This window comes from Schistocerca nitens, chromosome 7, assembly GCF_023898315.1.
Source record: "Schistocerca nitens isolate TAMUIC-IGC-003100 chromosome 7, iqSchNite1.1, whole genome shotgun sequence".
NCBI classification, from domain to species: domain Eukaryota; kingdom Metazoa; phylum Arthropoda; class Insecta; order Orthoptera; family Acrididae; genus Schistocerca; species Schistocerca nitens.
Genome location: NC_064620.1, coordinates 117226340 through 117250312, shown reverse-complemented (window position 1 = coordinate 117250312; position 23973 = coordinate 117226340). Strand labels below are relative to the sequence as shown.

At 38.4% G+C, this 23973-nt stretch overlaps 1 protein-coding gene across 1 annotated transcript in view; it reads right to left on the bottom strand.

The window, feature by feature from the left end:
* LOC126195423 (glucose-6-phosphate isomerase) overlaps nt 1-23973 on the bottom strand; it is a 92212-nt gene that overhangs the window by 26308 nt on the left and 41931 nt on the right. The window contains exons 5-7 of the mRNA XM_049934029.1: nt 6731-6946; nt 6309-6548; nt 5704-5843 (exon numbers count right to left, since the gene is read on the bottom strand). Of these exons, the coding sequence (XP_049789986.1) occupies nt 5704-5843; nt 6309-6548; nt 6731-6946 (596 nt within the window). The remainder of the gene's footprint in view (nt 1-5703; nt 5844-6308; nt 6549-6730; nt 6947-23973) is intronic.

Genomic DNA, 23973 nt, shown 5'->3' with positions numbered 1-23973 from the left:
TCAATGAGGGCTGAAATTCTTTCAGTGGTGGCACAATAACCAGCCACAATGGGGCAGCCAGGATTGTTGAGTTTTTGGATTTTTGGGAGCATGTAAAAGGTGGGTGTGCGGGGCATCATAGGGATAAGGAGGGAAATGGATTCAGGAGAGATGTTCTGGGAAGGACCTGAGGCTTTAAGCAGGGATTGGAGGTTGTGTTGGACTTTTGGGATGAGATCACTCTGGCAGAGTTTATAAGTGGAGGAGTCATAAAAGGCACAGGCCTTCTGCTAGGTAGTCACTGTGATTTATAACAATGGTACCTGGGTAGTAGCATTTGATGCATAGAGCATCATCACCCAATGGAGCTATGTTGCTGTTGTTGTTGTTGTTGTTGTTGTTGTTGTGGTCTTCAGTCCTGAGACTGGCTTGATGCAGCTCACCATGCTACTCTATCCTGTGCAAGCTGCTTCATCTCCCAGTACCTACTGCAGCCTACATCCTTCTGAATCTGCTTAGTGTATTCATCTCTTGGTCTCCCTCTACGATTTTTACCCTCCATGCTGCCCTCGAATACTAAATTGGTGATCCCTTGATGCCTCAGAACATGTCCTACCAACCGATCCCTTCTTCTAGTCAAGTTGTGCCACGAACTCCTCTTCTCCCCAATTCTATTCAATACCTCCTCATTAGTTATGTGATCTACCCATCTAATCTTCAGCATTCTTCTGTAGCACCACATTTCGAAAGCTTCTATTCTCTTCTTCTCCAAACTATTTATTGTCCATGTTTCACTTCCATACATGGCTACACTCCATACAAATACTTTCAGAAACAACTTCCTCACACTTAAATCTATACTCGATGTTAACAAATTTCTCTTCTTCAGAAACGCTTTCCTTGCCATTCCCAGTGTACATTTATATCCTTTCTACCTTGACCATCATCAGTTATCTTTCTCCACAAATAGCAAAACTCCTTTACTACTTTAAGTTTCTCATTTCCTAATCTAATTCCCTCAGCATCACCTGACTTGATTCAACTACATTCCATTATCTCATTTTGCTTTTGTTGATGTTCATCTTATATCCTCCTTTCATCCCACAGTCCATTCCGTTCAACTACTCTTCCAAGTCCCTTGCTGTCTCTGACAGAATTACAATGTCATCGGTGAACATTAAAGTTTTTATTTCTTCTCCATGGTTTTTAATACCTATTCCGTATTTTTCTTTCGTTTCCTTTACTGCTTGCTCAATACACAGATGGAATAACATCGGGGAGAGGATACAACCCTGTCTCACTCCCTTCCCAACCACTGCTTCCCTTTCATGTCCCTCGATTTTTGTAACTGCCATCTGGTTTCTGTACAAATTGTAAATAGCCTTTCGCTCCCTGTATTTTACCTCTGCCACCTTCAGAATTTGAAAGAGAGTATTCCAAACAACATTGTAAAAACTCTCTCTGAGTCTACAAATGCTAGGTCAGTATTGCCTCACGGTTTCCAACATTTCTACGGAATCCACACTGATCTTCCCCAAGGTCGGCTTCTACCAGTTTTTCCATTCGTCTGTAAATAATTCACGTTAGAATTTTGCAGCCGTGACTTATTAAACTGATAGTTCGGTAATTTTCACATCTGTCAACACCTGCTTTCTTTGGGATTGGATTTACTATATTCTTCTTGAAGTCTGAGGGTATTTCGCCTGTCTCATACATCTTGCTCACCAGATGGTAGAGTTTTGTCAGGACTGGCTCTCCCAAGGCCGTCAGTAGTTCTAATGGCATGTTGTCTACTCCCGGTGCTTTGTTTCGTCTCAGGTCTTTCAGTGCTCTGTCAAACTCTTCACGCAGTATCATATCTCTCATTTCATCTTCATCTACATCCTCTTCCATTTCCATAATATTGCCCTCAAGTACATTGCCCTTGTATAGACCCTCTATATACTCATTCCACCTTTCTGCTTTCCCTTCTTTGCTTAGAACTGGGTTTCCGTCTGAGCTCTTAATATTCATACAAGTGGTTCTCTTTTCTCCAAAGGTCTCTTTAATTTTCCTGTGGGCAGTATCTATCTTACCCCTAGTGAGATAAGCCTCTACATCCTTACATTTGTCCTCTAGCCATCTCTGCTTAGCCATTTTGCACTTCCTGTCGATCTCATTTTTGAGACGTTTGTATTCCTTTTTGCCTGCTTCATTTATTGCATTTTTATATTCTCTCCTTTCATCAATTAAATTCAATATTTCTTCTGTTACCCAAGGATTTCTACTAGCTCTCTTCTTTTTACCTACTTGATCCTCCACTATTTCATCTCTCAAAGCTACCCATTTTTCTTCTACTGTATTTCTTTCCCCCATTCTTGCCAATTGTTCCCTTACGCTCTTCCTGAAACTCTGTACAACCTCTGGTTTAGTCAGATTATCCAGGTCGCATCTCCTTAAGTTCCCACCTTTTTGCAGTTTCTTCAGTTTTAATCTACAGTTCATAACCAATAGATTGTGGTCGGGGTCCATATCCACCCCTGGAAATGTCTTACAATTTAAAACCTGGTTACTAAATCTCTGACTTACCATTATATAATCTATCTGAAACCTGTCAGTATCTCCAGGGCTCTTCCATGTATACAACCTTCTTTTATGATTCTTGAACCAAGTGTTAGCTATGATTAAGTTATGCTCTGTGCAAAATTCTACCAGGTGGTATCCTCTTTCATTTCTTCCCTTCCAATCCATATTCACCTACTACGTTTCCTTCTCTTCCTTTTCCTACTGTCGAATTCCAGTTACCTATGACTATTAGATTTTCGTCTCCCTTCACTGTCTGAATAATTTCTTTTATCTCATCATACATTTCTTCAATTTCTTCGTCATCTGCAGAGCTAGTTGGCATATAAACTTGTACTACTGTAGTAGGCGTGGGTTTCATGTCTATCTTGGCCACAATAATGCGTTCACTATGCTGTTTGTAGTAGCTTACCCGCACTCCTATTTTTTTTTATTCATTATTTAACCTACTCCTGCATTACCCCTATTTGATTTTGTATTTATAACCCTGTATTCACCTGACCAAAAGTCTTGTTCCTCCTGCCACCGAACTTCGTTAATTCCCACTATATCTAACTTTAACCTATCCGTTTCCCTTTTTAAATTTTCTAACCTACCTGCCCAATAAAGGGATCTGACATTCCATGCTCTGATCCGTTGAATGCCAATTTTCTTTCTCCTGATAACGACGTCCTCTTGAGTAGTCCCTGCCCGGAGATCCGAATGGGGGACTATTTTACCTCCGGAATATTTTACCCAAGAGGACGACATCATCATTTAACCATACAGTAAAGCCAGTAAAGCCGCATGCCCTCGGGAAAAATTACGGCTGTAGTTTCCCCTTGCTTTCAGCCGTTCGCAGTACCAGCACAGCAAGGGAGCAACGTGATACCAGGGGATCTGCCTGTGAACACACCTGACCCTCGCCAGCCAGACAGCAGAAGGAATTAAAATGGTGACCACTGTGGAATGACTACTGCAGTGTGACCCAAGAGGCTTTGTCATTCCACTGTTGTCCATTGGTGCAGTCATCACTGTCCACCATTCTACAGAACCACCCACTGTACAAACCAACAACAGCTCCAGTGAGCAGAGGGTCGAACGAGGTCCATTCTAGCCTATGACCCATTTGGTATCTACTAAATTGCCAGGTGCAGCCATGCAGACCTTGAGGGCGGGATTCACTCCTCAGGAGATATTGCCAAACAGCCGACAACATCAGAGAGCTGCAGCTATGCTGCAAGGCAGGACTGTGTGGCCACCACTAACTCAGCATCAGCTGCATCGAGTGCCTACCTAGCAGCACCCACTGCTCTGAGCTACACTGAACTGTTTGCAAGTGATGGGTGGAATCCTGACAACACACTGCCTGCCGGGGACTGCAGGTTTGACACCCCCTCACTTGTTATGCATGAGCACTATGCGAACACTGGATCTTCAATGTATGCTGAACTTATGAAATAAATCAACTAGTTCCAAATAGAATGTGACCGTACTTGTGCCTGCTACCACTACAGAACCTGCACGCCTGGGGTGAGGTAGTCTAATTGGCTGCCCCGACAAATCTACTCACGACCTCCCAACACTCCCATGGAGTTAACCCTACCAGTGTTGTCAACACTGTCGCACTCTGAGATACCCCCATACTTACATAGGTTTTCATCCTTTCAGAATGTAGTGGCCTTTTCACTTTTGTATCAAGAAGATGTCTGTCTTTTGTGGGGTGGTTTGTCTCAACACCATTCTGATTTCAGAATCCTTGTGAAATATACTTTTTATTTGCTATTTCTAATTAATGTAAGCCTTTGGTGACTTCTTTTAGAGATGATGTTTTGAGTTTCAATGTATCAGAAGTTTGTTGTTCAGTACTGCATGATTCATCTGAAAGGTATGTCTTTAAGAAATGCCTTTTCATGAACACAGCTTCATCCCGGTCTGCAAGTGGTCCCAATGTCATTTCCTCAAGATTTATCAACGTTTTAATTTCCATTTTACTGTTTTCCTTTGTCATTGTTATTTTGTCCCACGACTGGACTCAGTAGATATTAACTTCCAATTTGTTGTGCAGTCCTAAGACAGATGAATGCCCAATAGTTTCTGCATCTATAGTTGTGGAACAGACATTTTTGCTGGTTTTTGTCACCTGATAAAACATCTCAGCTTACCAATCTGAGATACTAGAACCACATTTTTCTCTGAGATTTGGCATCTGCCATTCTCCTTGGTATTTGAAACTCTCAGCTTTCAAGATTTCACCTAGTTCCATCAATACTGAAAGCTAAAGTTACAAAATTGATAATAAGAATGCATTTCAAAAATCAAATAAATAAGAAAATATATTGTTCATATCTCGTGCGACAGGCACAGTTTGAAGGTCATCCTGCACAATTTTCCAAAATCTCAACAGCAAGACTTGGCTGTTCCAACAGCCATGTTCCCAAGAGTGTGAGCTGGTGTTAGCTAAGGGCTAAAAACTATAATCGTGTGCATTAAATATTCTATTTTTGCAATGATATCAAAAAATAAGTCAAATCATCACATTTGACTTAAGAAAAAATGGAATGGTTGAGAAAGAGAAATTGAAGAATGGACAATCCAGACTGGAATATCAACAATTATGAAAAGTATAGATTGCTGACATGTTGAGTTGCTAACAGGCACAACAAACACACTGTTACACACTAAGCTTTTGGCCAAATCCTTCTTCAGGAAAGAAACGAAAACACACATTCACACAAGCAGGCCACTTCATGAACACACGACCACAATTGCCAGTCGCTTTGGCCGGACTGCAAATGTTGCATTGAACAGCTAAAACAGCTGGAGATAGCAAAGCTACCTGCTCCAGTCAATGTGTGTGTGCTTTCCTTTCTCTCCTAAAGAAGAATTTGGCCAGAAGCTTGCGAGTGTCAGTATTTTTGTTGTGTCTGTCTGCAACTCAATGTGTTATATTTACAGTGAATAGCAGTCTACCCTTTTCATAACTGCTGAAATACAAACTGAAGTACGCGAACTATTAATGAGTATCTTGATGCTTGAAGTAAACTATTACATCATGAACTACCGATACTTTGTTCCACACACAACAATTTTAACTATCAATTATGTGTTTACACAAACATATTTAATAAGCTCATTAATATTCTCATTTAAATTATAAATTGTTGTAAAACTGAGTCTTACTTTCCATTTGATTCCATATCCCCCTGCTGGAAGTATGCAGCGAATCTATGCAGATACTGGTCATACGGCAAGAGTACATGAGTTTCTGCCTTGTAAAAATTTATGTACCAAATCCCAAGAAGAGCAAGAATTACAGGTGCCTGTGACAAAGAAGCAAAGTCTAATTAATATTAACCTGACTTGACATTGTCAATGAACTACAATACAAGTTTGAAATAAGAGATTAGGGAGAATGTGGATGACGATTGTGTATGGCAACCATACTAAGATTCATGAAAGTTACACAAATCCAAGAATTTTTTTTCAACATCTCTATTTCATGAACAAGTAAAGCTTTTGCCAATGGCTGAAAATAATGCCCACACCTATTATATTTCTATTACCATAGTTCCATATATTATTCTTTTTCTTGGTTAAGGAGTGTGTTGTTATTACCAATAGTACATCTTCCCAATATGAAGGCACTTAAAGTAACAGTACTGAAATCTGGAACATTGGGTTGCATTTATAACAACATTAAAAATGAGTTATTAAGAAAACTTTCAAAACTGCTCTTCTTTCCAGGTGTTTGCCTTAAGATGAGTAAAGTACAACTACCTACTTACATTTTCCTCAAGTGGAGTGTTGCAAAAATGGTTGTCCATGAAGTGAGCTCCCTTCAGCAGCTGTTCAAAATTGTCAAATCCAATCGACAGAGCAATCGACAGTCCAATAGCAGACCACAGGGAGTACCTTCCACCAACCCAATCCCAAAAACCAAACATATTGTTTTGGTCAATTCCAAACTCCACCACCTTTGTGGTGTTTGTTGATAAAGCTACAAAATGCTTTGCAACAGCACTTTTCTGGAAACAATCAATGGGAGGCAGCTTTGATTTTAATACCCTTCTGACATGAAATGATCAGTATAAATTCAACTATAGTAAAATAATATAGTAATAATAATAAAATATTATTATTATTATTATTATTACTATTATTATTATTATTATTAACAGACAGTAAGATAATCAAATTAAATTCTTACGTCTTTTGCTTTTGCCAGGAACCATTCTCGAGCTGACGTTGCGTTTGTTATTGTTTCCTGAGTAGTAAATGTTTTTGATGCAATAATAAACAATGTTGTCTCTGGATTCACTTTTTTCAAAGTTTCTGCTAAATGTGTACCATCAATGTTAGAAACAAAGTGTACTTGAGGACCAATTGCATAATGTTTCAGAGCTTCTGTGACCATTAGTGGTCCCTGAAAAGAAAGAAAGAAAAAAAAACTCTCATAAATATTTGCAACATCACACAAGTTTAACAAATTACAGTAAATTTCACTAAAATACATTTCTGTCCCTCACAGAATTTTTCTTCGCAAGTGGACAAGCTTTCCAAAATTTGGTGGACACACTTTGGACTGGCACAGCACAAAGCTAAAGTAGATTTTATTGCACTCACATGCTGTGAAAGCCTTTGTGGGCTTATTTTGTACCAATCATCCATGTAGTTCAGTTTCAGCATCTGCTGCTTCAATGGCCAGTCACACATGTGAATCTATACTGAAAACCTCAACCCTGTTCTGCTGTCTGCAGCACTTATTTCAAAGCATTTCTTTTCTTTTCTCTGTGATACATATGTCTAATGTATGTACCATCTGCCTGTGTAGGACAGTATGAACTGCTATTATAAATGGCCAATCATGTAAGTGACTTCTGCATTGACCCCCTCTCCCCTATCTCCGTTGCCCACAAGCACTTATTTCAAACCAGGATTCTATTTCTGTTGTACATTGTCTTTCTATTTGTGGTACTTTAATATTCAATCTTTTACATTCTCCTGTACTTGTGTACAACACAACATATTAGTAACTCTTATTTCCAAAAACCCAATTCATGATTGCAATCTACTTGTACTTCTTCAAACATTGTACATTGTTCTACACAGCCCTATCCACTTTATTAATGCCCAAATCAGCCAGCTTTACCATCTTTTTCACCATAGCTTGGCTTCCTCTTATTTTTCAGCATGCTCTGGTATGAGGAATATTCTTTCCTCACTCCTGAAAGTAGTACTCTGTTACTTGCCCAATCTATCGAGTGTCCTTATTCAATGACACTCTCGCTCTAATCCCTGCAACCTAATGGAGGGGCAATCCCTGCCTCACACATCTCTCACTTGCCATCTCAAACAATCCAGTCACAGGCATTTCTTTTCAGGTCAAAGATAGAGCAATATATATAAATGACCACATCATCAACCACTAATCCTGAAAATTAGTGCACAGGATCCTACAGGTGTGACTAGTAACAAACTATCTGAATAGCTATCATGGAAATTAACCAAAGTACATCTTTTATCCCACAAACCTCTACTATAGTCTGGTCAAAATCACTTTATGATTGATAACTATGACAGCGGGTAGTCCATGCTGGAGGCACAGACTGCATTCCATCAATCCCACGAGGCCTGTAGCCGCAGCAACCACCTGAAGTTGCCAAACCTTCACTCCATACTGCAACACTTGCCGCTTGTACCATGTTGGAGTTCCGCACAGTTTTCTATACTTTGTGAATGTTGCATCCTGTGATTTTGTCTGTTGTATTTTTATTGTTGCAAGAGGTAATATTTTATTTGTTGTTACTGTTATTTTTTACATGGTACTGAACAATATTAAAAGTTATGAGTGGAAAAGTTCTGTGTTGTTCTCTTGACCAAGAGACTGCCAAACGAGGTCAGTTGAGAGAAATGATTTGCACATTGTGTGCCTATTTAGAGACCGAATCACTTAATGGTGGCTCACTGTTCTCCATTAACAATGCGATCAGTACAACTGCTATGGCTCTGTACACAAATAAAAACACTATCATGAAGATTGGCAAGGAAATGTATGAGAAATAAAATGAAGTTGGAAAAACATCGAAGATATGCAGTCTCAGGGGGAGGGGGGGATGACATTGTACGTACAAGCAGATTACAATATACGTAGATGCATTTGTTTAGGATGCAATTTGTTGTCATGGCTATGATCATTACCGTAGAAAGGAAACTCTGACATTCAACATGTTATTGGTCACCCTTAAACAATCAGGTCTTTTTCAGCCCAGTTTTGCACGACCTAGGATTTCACTATGGACATTTCTATGACCATCATCTGTTGATGGAGAGGGATAACGTAGCTGCATGGCAATGCCGATTTTTAAGGCACAGCCTCCGTATGAATATTGGATGAAATGGTCTGGCTTAGTGAAACATGGGACATTTCAGGTCACATTTTGAAGCAGAGCTAGACAGATGACAACTAATGGAACAATGGCAATGCCTTCAGGTGAGGGGGAGAGATTTATTCTTTCTCATGCAGCCATCGTGGAAGATCTTCTCTTGAATGGTCTCCGGCTTGTCAAATCAAGGAGATTATTATGAAGAAACAAACCACATTATATTTACAGAGATTATCATGAAGAAACAAACCACATTTCATTTACAAAGTTGTTTCTAGAATCATTCATTTAAAATCTGGGGAAATTGTCACCAACTGTGCAAGATAATGCTCCTGCACATTCAGTAGTTGTTGTCAAGGCACTTCCCATGCCAAAGTGAAAGCACGAAATGACTGTGATTGGCTTCAGAGTTGTAATGTCAAAGTATGTGGTAATCTCAGAAAAGTGGAGCTTATGGAACTGACATATCTCCATTCACAGTTCTCCAAATACAAAATCTACAAGCTGGCAAAAAGGTAACTGAAATAATATTTTTTGTATCACTTTTGTCCTTTCTCCCAGTCCTGGCTTGCCTATTTAAGATGCGTTTTCTCACCACAATAAACATTCATAAATCTTATATTTTGCTGTGTTAGAAATAAGGAGGAAGATCAGAAAAATTAACAAAAGTATAATTCTAAATCTAGTGATCCGTTTCTCTTAACAAAACCATACAGGCGACCACTTAGTACTTGACACGCATGCGGAACATTGTGTGTCATATTAACCTGAAATTATCTCATGTTACGAAACTGACAGAGTTCTGGCATGAAGTACAAGAAAAATTGATGTTTTCTTAAGATTTCATTTACTTACTGTGTTCATCTAACTTGAAAAACAAAAAAGTTTCCCGCATGTCGAAAATTCTCTAATTTCATAACAAAATGCATTTCTGTAAACTGACTGTATATCATCTCAATATTTTGTGGCCACAAATAAAACTAACATGAAAACATAATGCAGCTCTTCTACAACACACTGATGCAAGTCCCATGTTTATTAAGTGAGTAGTTTGTGAGTTTGGGTGTAAGTTAGTCCCACGTGGGGCATGGCAACTCTGCTCCGTACCTCCATGTGCTCCTGCCACACTGTCAGTCCCAAAGTAATTTTGAACACACAACAATACCTGATTTTAGCCACCACATTTCCAGTCCTTTGCCATCTCCAACTTTTCCTCTTATCATTTTTTTACTCCTATTCCTCTTCTCACATCCCCCTCCCCCCTCCCCACACACACACACTAGTAGTATTGAAGCTCCTCAACATGTCATTATCTAAACCGCTTAAGAAAGGCATACATGACAAATTAAGTTCAAGTTAGACATCATATTCTTTACAATTGCCTAGAAAAAAAAATGCAGTTTCATTAATACAGCACAACTATAGCACTAACCACAGTGAAAATATTAAAATTGCAGCAGTAGGAACTAATTTACATTAATCAAAACAAACAATGATGTGAAATTATTTGTACATTTCACTACTACATGGGTAAAGGAGACACACAAACACACATCTTTATATTTTAATATCAGAAATTACTAACCTCAGTTATGAGTGACGTTCACAGTGGCGTTTATTTACACATATCTCATAATGGGTAAGAAAATTTCAATTAAGACACAAGAGCTCTCCTTTAAATAAATCTTAAAAAGCTTTGTTCTGAGTTTTCTTCATAATTTGTCTATCAAACAGAAATTATTCTCATATGATTATGATATCAAAGCCATGTCTGATCTAAAAAATTATTACATTCAGATGAGTAGCACCATCAGGGGTACACTTGCACAGCACACACATAGAAAAAACAACGTAAGATAAACTGCTAAAACTACATGAGGATAGCCTTTGTATTTAATTGGAATTTTCTCAAAATGTGTCAGAAGTGTGAGCACATAAGGCATTACTTGGAAAAATTCGCACAGACCAAAGTACATTTCCCACAGCGATATACAAAAATGCAGCTATACAGTCAAGAAACAAATAAAAGGACACAAAATTGTGACAAAACTGCCTTCCAACTCTGACAAAGACAGAGTGATCTGGAATGCTAGGCATCTACTAATAAAACAAGCTACATTTTACAACCAACAACAAACAAAACTTCATAACCACTAGATTTGGGACTCACTATGTAGCAATAGAGCTGTGGGCTGCACACATGATAGATGAATGTTTTACCAATGTTCTTGAAAATGTGATCATTCATTGATAAAACTATGGACTGTTGTCTGCTGCAATACAGTGTAATTTGAGGAGCAGAAGATGAAAGTACATTTTATTTTATTTTTCTGCATCCATATCATTTAACAAACTAGACAATATTTTGATTTTAGTGAAGGAGCAAAATGTCACAAATTCAGGAGAAATTACTCTTTCACCATTGTGTTTTGATTATGGTACAATGTTCATGGCCGAGCTAGATAACTCAATTAATAAATTATGATGGTAGACAGTGAAAATATTCAAGCATACCATATTCTATTTAAATTCCGCACCATGGTTATTATCTTGCAAAATTTCTTTACTTCTGAAATATTTTCGAGAATTTAACTTGCTTGTGAGCAATCAGATTTAAATAATTTTAAATGGTGACTTGGGAGAGCCAGTCCTGACAAAACTCTACCATATGGTGAGCAAGATATATGAGACAGACTTCAAGAAGAATATAATAATTCAAATCCCAAAGAAAGCTGGTGTTGACAGATGTGAAAATAACTGAACTATTAGTTTAATAAGTCACGGCTGCAAAATACTAACACGAATTCTTTACAGACGAATGGAAAAACTGGTAGAAGTCGACCTCGGGGAAGATCAGTTTGGATTCTGTAGAAATGTTGGAACACGTGAGGCAATACTGACCCTACGACTTATCTTAGAAGAAAGATAAAGGAAAGGCAAACCTACATTTCTAGCATTTGTAGACTTAGAGAAAGCTTTTGACAATGTTGATTGGAATACTCTCTTTCAAATTCTGAAGGTGGCAGGGGTAAAATACAGGGAGCGAAAGGCTATTTACAATTTGTATAGAAAGCAGATGGCAGTTATAAGGGTCGAGGGGCATGAAAGGGAAGCAGTGGTTGGGAAGGGAGTGAGACACGGTTGTAGCCTCTCGCCGATGTTATTCAATCTGTATATTGAGCAAGCAGTAAAGGAAACAAAAGAAAAGTTCGGAGTAGGTATTAAAATCCATGGAGAAGAAATAAAAACTTTGAGGTTTGCTGATGACATTGTAATTCTGTCAGAGACAGCAAAGGACTTGGAAGAGCAGTTGAACGGAATGGACAGTGTATTGAAAGGAGGATATAAGATGAACATCAACAAAAGCAAAACAAGGATCATGGAATGTAGTCGAATTAAGTCGGGTGATGCTGAGAGAATTAGATTAGGAAATGAGACACTTAAAGTAGTAAAGGAGTTTTGCTATTTGGGGAGAAAAATAACTGATGATGGTCGAAGTAGAGAGGATATAAAATGTAGACTGGCAATGGCAAGGAAAGCGTTTCTGAAGAAGAGAAATTTGTTAATATCGAGTATTGATTTAAGTGTCAGAAAGTTGTTTCTGAAAGTATTTGTATGGAGTGTAGCCATGTATGGAAGTGAAACATGGGCGATAAATAGTTTAGACAAGAAGAGAATAGAAGCTTTCGAAATGTGGTGCTACAGAAGAATGCTGAAGATTAAATGGGTAGATCACATAACTAATGATGAGGTACTGAATAGAATTGGGGAGAAGAGGAGTTTGTGGCACAACTTGACTAGAAGAAGGGACCAGTTGGTAGGATATGTTCTGAGGCATCAAGGGATCACAAATTTAGCATTGGAGGGCAGCTTGGAGGCTAAAAATCGTAGAGGGAGACCAAGAGATGAATACACTAAGCAGATTCAAAGGGATGTGGGTTGCAGTAGGTACTGGGAGATGAAAAAGCTTGCACAGGATAGAGTAGCATGGAGATCTGCATCAAACCAGTCTCAGGACTGAAGACAACAACAACAACAACAACAACAACAACAACAACGACAATAAAGCTGTCCACCTGATTTCTACTTATAAAGGCAAGGAACCTGTTGAAAATGTGGAATGTTGGGGGGGGGGGGGGGGGAAGCCAAACAAACAGATTGTATATAGACGTTCCACATCCCAACATTGTGCAGGAGTATAATACGCAGGTGGGAGGAGTGGACCTCCATGATATGTTGGTCCAAATATACAGAATAAACATAAAAAGCAAGAGGTGCTACCTGAGAAATATTTTCCATTTCATAGACTTGGATTGTGTGAATGCTTGGCTACTTTACAGGCGACACTGCACTCAGAAAAATGATAAATATACACCACTGCTGAAGTTTCGAGCAGAAATAGCAAGTGCCTTGCTGCAGAAAGGAATTGTTACACCTGCAAGAAAGAGGGCCCGTCCAGCCACAGACTGTCCAAGGCTACCTGCTCCCAAAAGAAAGACTAAGGCAATTCGCTCAGTCATTGGTGTGCGCTTTGACCAAATAGGACACTAGCCACAGCATTCAGAATCAAAATCAAGATGCAGACTTTGTATAAAGGCATATTCAAGAACTAAATGCTCCGAGTGCAATGTTGCATTGTGTTTTAATAAACAAAACAACTGTTTCAGAAATTTTCATTGTAACACATCAGTAAAAAATCAATTTTGTAGCATGGTTTTATGTTAAAAATAAATGAAATGTTCAAAGAAACATGCTGTTTTATTCCTTAACAAAACAATAAAGATTTTTAACACTTACTAATAAAATAAATAAGAAATTAGTTTATGAATTTATACTGACTACTTTACACCTAAGTAATACTTACGGTGAATTTCTGTGACAATGATGCCATTTGGAATCATTATTTTATTTATTAGCCAATAGCTTCAAAAGAACTTTTGCAATGGATATGGCATATGTGCAGCATATACAGTAAATATTCACCATAAAAAAATTTCCCCAATTTTTTTCTAAATGTGACACACAAAGGGTTAATAATGAGCTAGCAACATCAGTGCAGGCCAAACGTGTGCAGAGCAGCAGAATGTCTCTGAATCTTGATTTTCATCTACCGCAACTTGTACAGCATGTAAATATAGTGTGAGAAAATTTATTTTTTATTCCAGTTTCAGAGATGAACAGTAAATGTGTCCTGTACCACATGAATGAAGGCGTTAAAATGATAAATTATGTCCTTCAGCCCTACCAGCTCCTCAATATACTGGCCTGGCTACTGAGATTTCTAAAATATGTAACTTGTTTCTTAGAAGGTACTTAGTTATCTTCAAAATAACTCCCATGTGAAGCCACATGGCAACTGTAATGGTGAATCCCTTTGAGCAGAGAAACATTGCAAAGATTAAATTTCTGGGAGCACATATTTACTCACAAAATATTCTTAAACGAGGATCACAAAGTGACAGAGCACATTTTTTATGACACATCAACTTATTGTACATGATGATGTATCACAAACATACTTTTTTTTACACATTGTGAGAAGTGCTACCCAGTAAAAATGGTCTGTCGTTGAGGCACATATTCTTTTATTGACCACCTGATTATGGAAGTCACTTACATTAATTCTGACAAATATGGTGGTTTACAGCACATAGGAAACATCTCATTTTATCATTCCAGTGATGACACAGCAACGTCAACAGACAGTGGTATTACTGACGAAATTTAAATTGTATTAAATTCTCGTGCTGCAGTAATATTTAATAACAACAGACTGATGATAACACAGCATCTTCAAGTACTTGTTACTACAGACTTCTGTTAATTAGCTAACTTCAAGGATAACGAGAACTGTAAAACTGGATAATCTGAGTTATATGTATCACCAGACCAATAATTATCTGTTTCATCCAAAGATAAGGAACACAACTGAAGCAGCACTCTAAACTGGTATAAATAAGCCACCAGTCTTGAAAAACTACACACTTTTGTCATTGATTTCAGTTTTTATGCTCCCAAAAAGTTTTTATTGTGATGTTATTCCTTGGTACCAGCAATACAGTAATCTTCCATGTGCATGATTATCTGTAACATCATATCCTGTTTCGCTGATTACAAGCATATTTCAACCGTGAAAAAAATAATTTTCTACTTTCCTAAACCTTTGACATTTCTCTGCCTTTGCCTTCCCTCCGCCTCCTTTTGGTTGTTTGCAAAAAGTCTAACACATTTTGCCTCCGTATCATGCCTCCAGTGCCACACAAGCCTGTTTTTGACAATTACACTCTTGTATCTTCAGTAAGCAAAAAAATGTAAATTCAGAGCATCAAGTACATGAGATTTTACTTTGGCTACATTTGCTACTCCAGCCTTCTACATGACAGTGTGACAATATAAGTCACAACCTATATTTAAATATGAATACTAGTTATAATATGCCACCAACTTGGTTACATACATATTTTAAGTTGTAACAGGCTAGTAAAACCACCTCTGTGGCAGGTGTATGTAATATCACAAGTGGGTGTGAGAAGGGCTCATCAGAGCAAGGTGTTGATCTATTCTTTTTTGGCGGCATTGGGGGTAACATGTAACTGACAAATGTGTGTAATAAATAAGTCTAGATTCAGCAAAACTAATTAACCTATCACAGCAGTTATCCATCTATTTGAAAGTATTTAACAATCACTATTTTAAAACTGTGAGAAAACATCAGAATATCTCGAATTGCAGGAAACCACAGCCAAATGTCCACATTTTTATATGAAAACAAAAAACCACTCTGGCTGCAGAATATCATTACTAGTTTCGCACCAATTTAGGAGCATCCTCAGGTGATATACAGGGTGTCTCACCTAACTCTGCCACCTCAAATATCTCTGGAACAACAATAGAATATTCGAAAACAGTTTTCGCCAGCATGAATGTACAGCAGGGGCTTAGGAAACCAAATACTATGCGAAATTGTAAAACGTAAACAAATACTATTTTCAACACAAACTTGTGCATTTTTAAATGGGCACCTCCTGTTATTTAATAAGTAATCAATAGCATGAAAAATCACAAAAATAATGGCGTTGGCTGCATCGCAATATGTCAATTACATCCCAAGAAATTGCGAAGCAAAGTTGACGCTTGAAATAAATGAAGCGCACAGCTAGCGCACATCCTGAGACTCAAGCATGCACCTCATGCTGCCTGTGTTAGGGGCACACACAATGGGGAGGTATGCACAATGCACAAAAATAAACAAGCAACACATCCAAAACAAAGTTATCTTTTTCAAACTGTAAATGTATGTTTATTCTGGCGAAATGACAACTAGAGCTACAATTAGAGATAACACACTTGAATTCACTTTGCTAAGCACATTTACTAGTGCCCTGTCACCCACAGAAACTGTATTGTTGTGCATTACATCCAGCATAGAAAATACCCCCACATCTTGACCAACGAAACTGTTACATCAACATATGTTCGAAGTGCCCTCCGTTTGCATCAATACATGTTCGCATATGTGTAACGAGAGTGTTTCACAGACTGTAGAGTTTCTACAGATATTGCTGCACATGCTTCAGTGTTATGATATTGCATATCTCCTACTGCCGTTGGGGGTTCTTGATACACTCTGTCTCTCACTGCATCCCAGAGAAAGAAGTTAATGGTGTCAAGTCGGGGCACCATGCTGGCCATCGCACAGTACCTCCCTGCCCCATCCACCTATTTGGAAATGTCGCATCTAGAATGTCTCTAGCAACTTTTGCATTATGTGTGGGACATCCATCATGTTGAAACCACACTGATAGATGAGTTCCCAATCCTAGATCCTCTATGACGAGTGCTAGTGTGTGTTGAAGAAATGATGCATATTGCTATCCATTCAATGTTCCACAGTAAAAACAGGGACCTACAATACAGTTAGCTATGATACCGCACCAAACATTGACACTCCACTGTAGTTGATGAGCAACTTTGTGAATCCAGTGGGGATTTTGCATGGACCTGTAGTGCATGTTCCGCAGATTCACAATACCATGATCTGTAAATGAAGCCTCATCCTAAATAACATACTACTGGCTTACCTTGTAACTGGTGAAGCACAAAATGACAGAATACAACGCAGGATTTAAAGTCATTCTTGTACAGTTCTTGGTGCAGTGAGATATGGAACGGATGAAACCGATGCCTTTGCATGATTCTGCACACACTACTGTGGCTTATTCATACACCTCGTGCAATTTCTCGTACACCCACCTGAGGATTATGCACTACACCAGCCAGAACAGCTATTTTGTTTCCACAGTTGCATTTCTGTGACATTCGCCATAAATTAAAATAATATCTAGTTTTTCTTCATTACTAAAGGCCAGCATATCGACTAGATGACGGCAAATGTAAAAAGCCACAAGAAAACAAGTTTTAATGTGGCAACATATGTGAATTATGTTACAGTATGAGAGTTGTTCAGCAGACCAGATTAGGAGACGCTTTTACACTGAAGGTAGAGCATGCCGTGGTGATATTGGTATGTTTACAACAGGATACAGGCGCCAGTGCAGGCAACCCCTGCTCTGAGCACAGTACTACATGCAATGCATTACGTCAGAAACTATGACGCCATTGCTATCCTTTACAAGCCACATATTTCAGAACTTATGAGGTTTTGAAACATGAAACCAAGTGTGTTACCACTAATTGTACCTCTAGTTGTCATTTTGCAACAATAAACATCATTCTGATACCGCATTATTTGACACATTATAAGAGGTGGACCAGTTCAAGTAAGGTACAGCTCAAGAAGGGGCTAAACTATCCCCCTTTAGGAGTGCCATCAATGAAATATGGGCCAATGATGTATGACTACACAATACCACACCAAACATTAACACTCCACTGACATAGTACGTCAATCACATCACGATTACCGGGAGCGTGAGGTGCACACTTAAGTCTCAGGACATGTGCCAGCTGTACACTTCATACATTTCAAGCGTCAACTCTGCTTCGCAATTTCTCGGGATGTAAGTGACGTATTGCGATGCAACCAAAGCCATTATTTTTGTGATTTTTCATGCTACTATTGCATACGAAATAATAGGGGGTGTCCATTTAAAAATACACAAGTTTGTGTTGAAAATACTATTGTTTACGTTTTAAAATTTTGCATAGTATTTGGTTTCCCAAGCACCTGCCGTACGTTCATGCTGGTGAAAACTGTTTTTGAATATCTATTGTTGTTCCAGAGATATTTGAGGAGACAGAGTTAGGTGAGACACCCTGTATATTGTGTCTACACCATTATTTAATGCTTTCTGGAGGCCTCTTCCCATCCTTCACATCACTGATAAATTACAACATGCTAGAATTGTTTGTCAAATAGACAAAAATGATATGTCCCGTATCAGCTAGAGGGACGCGGGCACAACCATAAGGAACACTGAACTTCTTTTCCTTATAATGGTGCCCAGATTGCCTTCAGCAGATATTATGGAATACCCTCTTTCTATCTATTTGACAAATTAATCAGTGATGTGAATAACGGGGAGAGGCTTCAAGAAAGCATACAGTAACGTTGCAGACACAATTTATACCACCTGAGGGTGTGCCTACACTGGTGTGAAACGAATTGTGGTTTTAATGAACTTTCTACAGCCACAGTGGTGTTCTGCCCTCATAGAAAAATGAGATCATTATAATTTGTCCCAGATTTGTTTGATGAAATCTTAGGCAAGCCCAGAATCTTGATTTATGTAATAAAGGAAGTCAAATAGTGTCCAGACAAAAAAAAATTAAGAGGATTTTGTGAGGCCTTTTTATCTTTGAAATTATACCACAGAACAATGAGAACATTAAAAGCTGTGGTGAGTTTTCTTAGGCAAACCGCCAATGTTACTGTGTCATGCCACCAAGCAGCCGCACTCTACATAAAGCAGCAGGGAACCAGTGACAGATTGTTTTGGCTATTGCGACAGCACAGGGTTTAACATCTCATCTGTGCGAAGCAGAAGACTTCCGAAATATAAGTAGAAATGGTGAAAAATGTACTGTTGTGTGCAGTGTGTGATTTGAGACTTGTGTTGGGTTCATTAAGAGTACGAAAATGAATAGTTCAGATGGTGTGCATCTCAATGTTTTCACAGCACAACGATTGCACCCTTAAGTTTTGAGTGTGCAGCTGCATAAATTCAGCTTCTTCTAATATTTAGTTCACAGAGCACACATCACTGTCAATGAGAGCAGTCTGCAGGATGCACTTGTATGCTTAAAGCTAGTTTTTGAAGCCAACACATACTCTCCACGGCAGATATGTAAAGCACTACGAATTAAATCAAAGCAATGCAGAAAAAGATGCAATATGTGGGAAGCCTATCATCAAAAATGGGACAGATCCTCAGTAAGCACAAAGTAAAAGTGATTTTTTTGTCCTGTACTAAACAGAGCTGCAGTCTTGGATTGGATTCCATGAAAGATGATTAGATGCTCCAGAAGGCTATGGTTTACAAGGTCCCCTGCAAATGTGGCCCCTCAAACATTTGTCAGATGATTTATAGAATCCATGGAAGATGTACAGAACACCGCAAGTACAGCCGCCTCTTACAGCCAATTAAACTGGTTATGGCAGAACTCTGTAATGATACTGGTCACTCTGTGTTCTACAAAAATATTGAAATTTTAGTGTCTACATCATTTCTGGGACTTATGGTCAAAGAGGCAATTGAAATTGGCTTGAAGATGAATTTAATTAACAGAGAGAGTGGCTTCAGCTTCGGAAAGTCATGGATCCAGTTCTGTAATAAAACTACATTGAAGTTGCAACAATGCAGCTCAGAGTGATACATCGACATCCCAGCATGAATGACTGCGCAGCCACAATTATAATTCATCCACAATGTACTTCTTTGCTAGAGATCAACGTGTCTGGTACCTGCGTATCTGAGATCACATGCGGAGTGGTGGGGTCTGCAAGTTTAAAAGTATGGAGTGGGTGCTGAAATGTCTGTCTTTCGTCTAACTCTGAAGATAGCTGAATAATACAAGATGAAATATTAGAAGAAGAGACTGAATTTATGCAACTGTATGACAAAAATTTAATGGAGCAATTCATTTGGTATATGTGGTACCACAGTCAAGAATGATGGCAGATATTAGATTAATGAAATTGATGTAGGTCCTCTTAACAGCTGTGAAATGAAAGTGGGTTCAATTAATTTAGTATTGGAACCTATTTCAAAAGTGAATGGTTTAGATTAAACAGAGCTTCAAACATCAAGGAGCTAAGTTTAAGAGGGGCATCCAGTTAATTGAAAATGAAAGATCAAATGCAATTTGAATGATGAAGTTCAAGGTGATGTCGACAGAATAGGTTTAATTTGTGAACTGAATATTCCATATTGGAAGAAAAGTTTGGATTTGAGCTGAAAAATAGTATTGCAACAGTTAAAATTAATGTGCATCAGAGTCACCAGTTCTGCTGCAATCACGGAACAGTTTTTTATATTGGTATGACTAAAAACCGGGTACAAAACGTTGTCCACTCCCGAAATTATACCGGCCTCAACCTATGGTAACATACTGTCCCCACACCTTCCATCCAACAGTTTCCACCCCCTCTGTTCATCACCTACTCCCTATTCTCATCTCCTACCCTCTAAGTGTGCTGCCTTCCTCCAACCCTCCTTTCCTGCTCCCCTCCTTTTTCGCTCCTGTCTTGCCCCTTCCTCACCTCCCTGCCCTACAGCCTCCCAATGCTGTGCCTGTTGGCAGTCTAGTCCCTGCACATTCCACCAGACAGTGCTCTTCTCTCTCTTCACCCACACACTGCTATCCCTTCTCCTTTTCAGCCCTCTCCACACTGCTGCTCCCAATCTACATGACAGATGTATTTCCGTCCGAGCTGCCGCAGATAGCTGTGTGTGTGTGTGTGTGTGTGTGTGTGTGTGTGTGTGTGTGTGTGTGTGTGTGTGTGTCCTTTTCTGACGAAGGTTTTGGCCGAAAGCTAATGTGTAAATGTCCTTTAGTTGTGCATCTTAACAGTAAGTAGCAACCTATCTTTTCCTTACATTGTACATAAAGCAGTGGTAGCTTTAAATAAACCTAACAATGGTGGAGGATACTGTAGCACAAAAAACTATATAGGATCAAAATTTGTAAATCTAGAACAAGGAAGAGTGGTAAATTATGCTCATATGTTGCCTTTCATTAGCAATCCATGTCTGAAAAGTTTCAATAGTGCTGATAATCTGCATACTGTTTTGTAACCTATGAGTATTTTGAAAGGTATTTCTGTAGAAGTGTTGAGGAGAAGCACAGTAGTGCAGGATCAGATCCAAAACGATTTCCTGAATGTTTCAGCGTATAGAGCAGGGGACAAAACATGAGAGCAGTCTGTATGTAAAACTTTAAAACCTAAGGCATTCAGACAGACACTCAAGTGCACCAATAATTGTGAACTGCTTACAACTGACAAGCAACCTCATTCAAAATCTTCGTAGATCTTTTCTGATACCAATCTTTGTTTTAGCAATTTTACAGTTATACATTTGGCCTTCTGTTCTTGATGGGATTTTAACTTTTAAGCTTCCCCATAAGGTTTTGCATCACCTTTCTTCTTTGGTATCTTTTTCATTGCGTGTTTACAAGCAAGAAGTCCTCATTCATGTTACTTCTGTGTTTGCCTTCTGTGTGTGGCTTTCATGGAGATATATCGGCCACGGACACAAATGTCTGTTATTATCAAGCTGTCAATACTCGGAACAACATATGCCACTTCATTTCAGTCTATTTTATCAATTGTTGCAGTTGTGGATGTACATCTCAAGAATACACAGTTGCTTGAAAAGTAACCATTCAACTTTATTATTTATATTTTATCTTGTTAACTTTTAGAGATTCTTGAGTAACAAATTTGATGATGAAGACTTGGCCTTCAAAATGCATTAATTTTTGTGTTTTTTACACTGTGAATAGGTGGTTGAACCAAAATTTTAACACTGATTGTGACTTCCATGTCCCCTAGCCATTATGGATAAAATCAAACAATCATTTCTACTCTAAAAAAGGAGGCTAGCTGACAATATTCAGTGTGATCTGGTTAATGCACCAAATTAATTCAGACAGCTTCCTAATATATTTAGAAAAGATGGATAGTGATATAGGTTTTAAGAATGGCAGGCAGAAGTGGCAGAGGAAAATGCATTGAGGCTGAAAATGAAATATTCCTGGCAAACATGGAACACAAGAGAGAGGCTGATGGCATCAGAAATAATGGAAGGCTAGGCAATGACATGGGAAACTAGCTTGCAGGAGACAGAATGGGAAGTTCAATAGTTAAGGACAGGAAAGAGGCAAAAGTGGACTATCATTCAGAACTTGTTACAGCGGAAACGGGGGGCACCTAGTATAAGTTGTAAATCGGAAGACCAAGAGAGACTGAAATAACCAATACCACATAATAGTATATATAGCCAACACAAATAAATAAGTAAAATACAAATTTCATATGTATTTCTTACAGATATTACGATGGGTAAATAGGTTGCAGAACCTGAAAATATAGAGTATGACATTTGTCATGAAAAGTCACACCTACTACTACTACTACTATTAATACTGCTGCTAAAATTTTTTGATTAAGTTAAACTGACAAATTTAAAACATTTATATGGTTCAAATGGCTCTGAGCACTATCGGACTTAACTTCTTTGGTCATCAGTCCCCTAGAACTTACAGCTACTTAAACCTAACTAACCTAAGGACATCACACACATCCATGCCCGAGGCAGGATTCGAACCTGCGACCGTAGCGAAAACATTTATATAATCTGGTATAAGAATTCATTACAACAAAAAACATCTTTTCAAAATTTTACAATATGAAGTACATGACTAGACTACAATACTTAGCAAAAGGTGGGCATAAAGTAACTCCCACAGTGCGTGCGTGCATCCCCCCCCTCCCCCCCCCCCCCCCCCCCACACACACACACACACACACACACACACACACACAGAGAGAGAGAGAGAGAGAGAGAGAGAGAGAGAGAGAGAGAGTAAAATAAGAGTTATGGAATATAGTCTCATTAAAATCAGGCAATACTTAGTCTAGGAACTGAGGCAATTAATGTATCGTATGAGCTCTGTCAGCAAAATAACTGACAATGGCCACAGGCAGAACATAAAACAAAGACCGGTAATAGCAAGCAGTAGATTTCTGAAAAGAAAAAGTATATTAACACTGGATGTAAATTCAAACTGTACACCTATATGAAAGTGAAATTTGGATGTTAAACAGTTCTGACAAGCATACAATAGAAGATTTTGAAATGTAGTGCCAGATAAATAATGAGGTGGTACTGAATCAAATTGCAGAAAAAATAAATTTATGGCATGACTTGACTAAAAAAAGGGATCAGATGATAGTACAGATTCTGAGCCAACACGGACTTGACAATTTGCTAATATAGGTAAGTGTGAGGTTAAAACTATTATATAAACATGTTCAAAAGAATGTACATTGCAGTAATTATGCATAAATGAAAAGGCTTACTTGCATATGTTGAGACATTAGGGGAGGGGATGGGTTGATACTATTTGTTATCATGTAGGTGTAAAAGTAGTTTGCTGTCTTGTAGAATAACCAATGATTATCACCAGCTGTATAGTTATTGTTATATTAGTGGATACAATATTTATTTGCGACTGCTTGTTTTACATTACAATACATTCATTTTTGGGTGGTAAGGATGAAAACTGGATAAATTAGATACATCACAACTTGCACCATCCTGGAGATAAAATTATGAGCTAAAGAACTGAACTGAGGATTCAGTTTTCAAATTTTTATTTCATTTTATTTATCTCTTAAGTAAATGTGAATTATGAATGTGATGAGATTTGTCAATGGGATGCTATTTTGGGGTCATTTGTACGTGCAAAAAATTTGAACTGTCCTGAGCCAGAACACAAAATCATGGGGGTGGGGGGTTCAGTCTTGGTGGAAGCTGTACAGTAAAACTGAAGAGGCAGCAACACTTCCAAAGCTGCTGTTTCCCTCACTGATTTCCTCAGT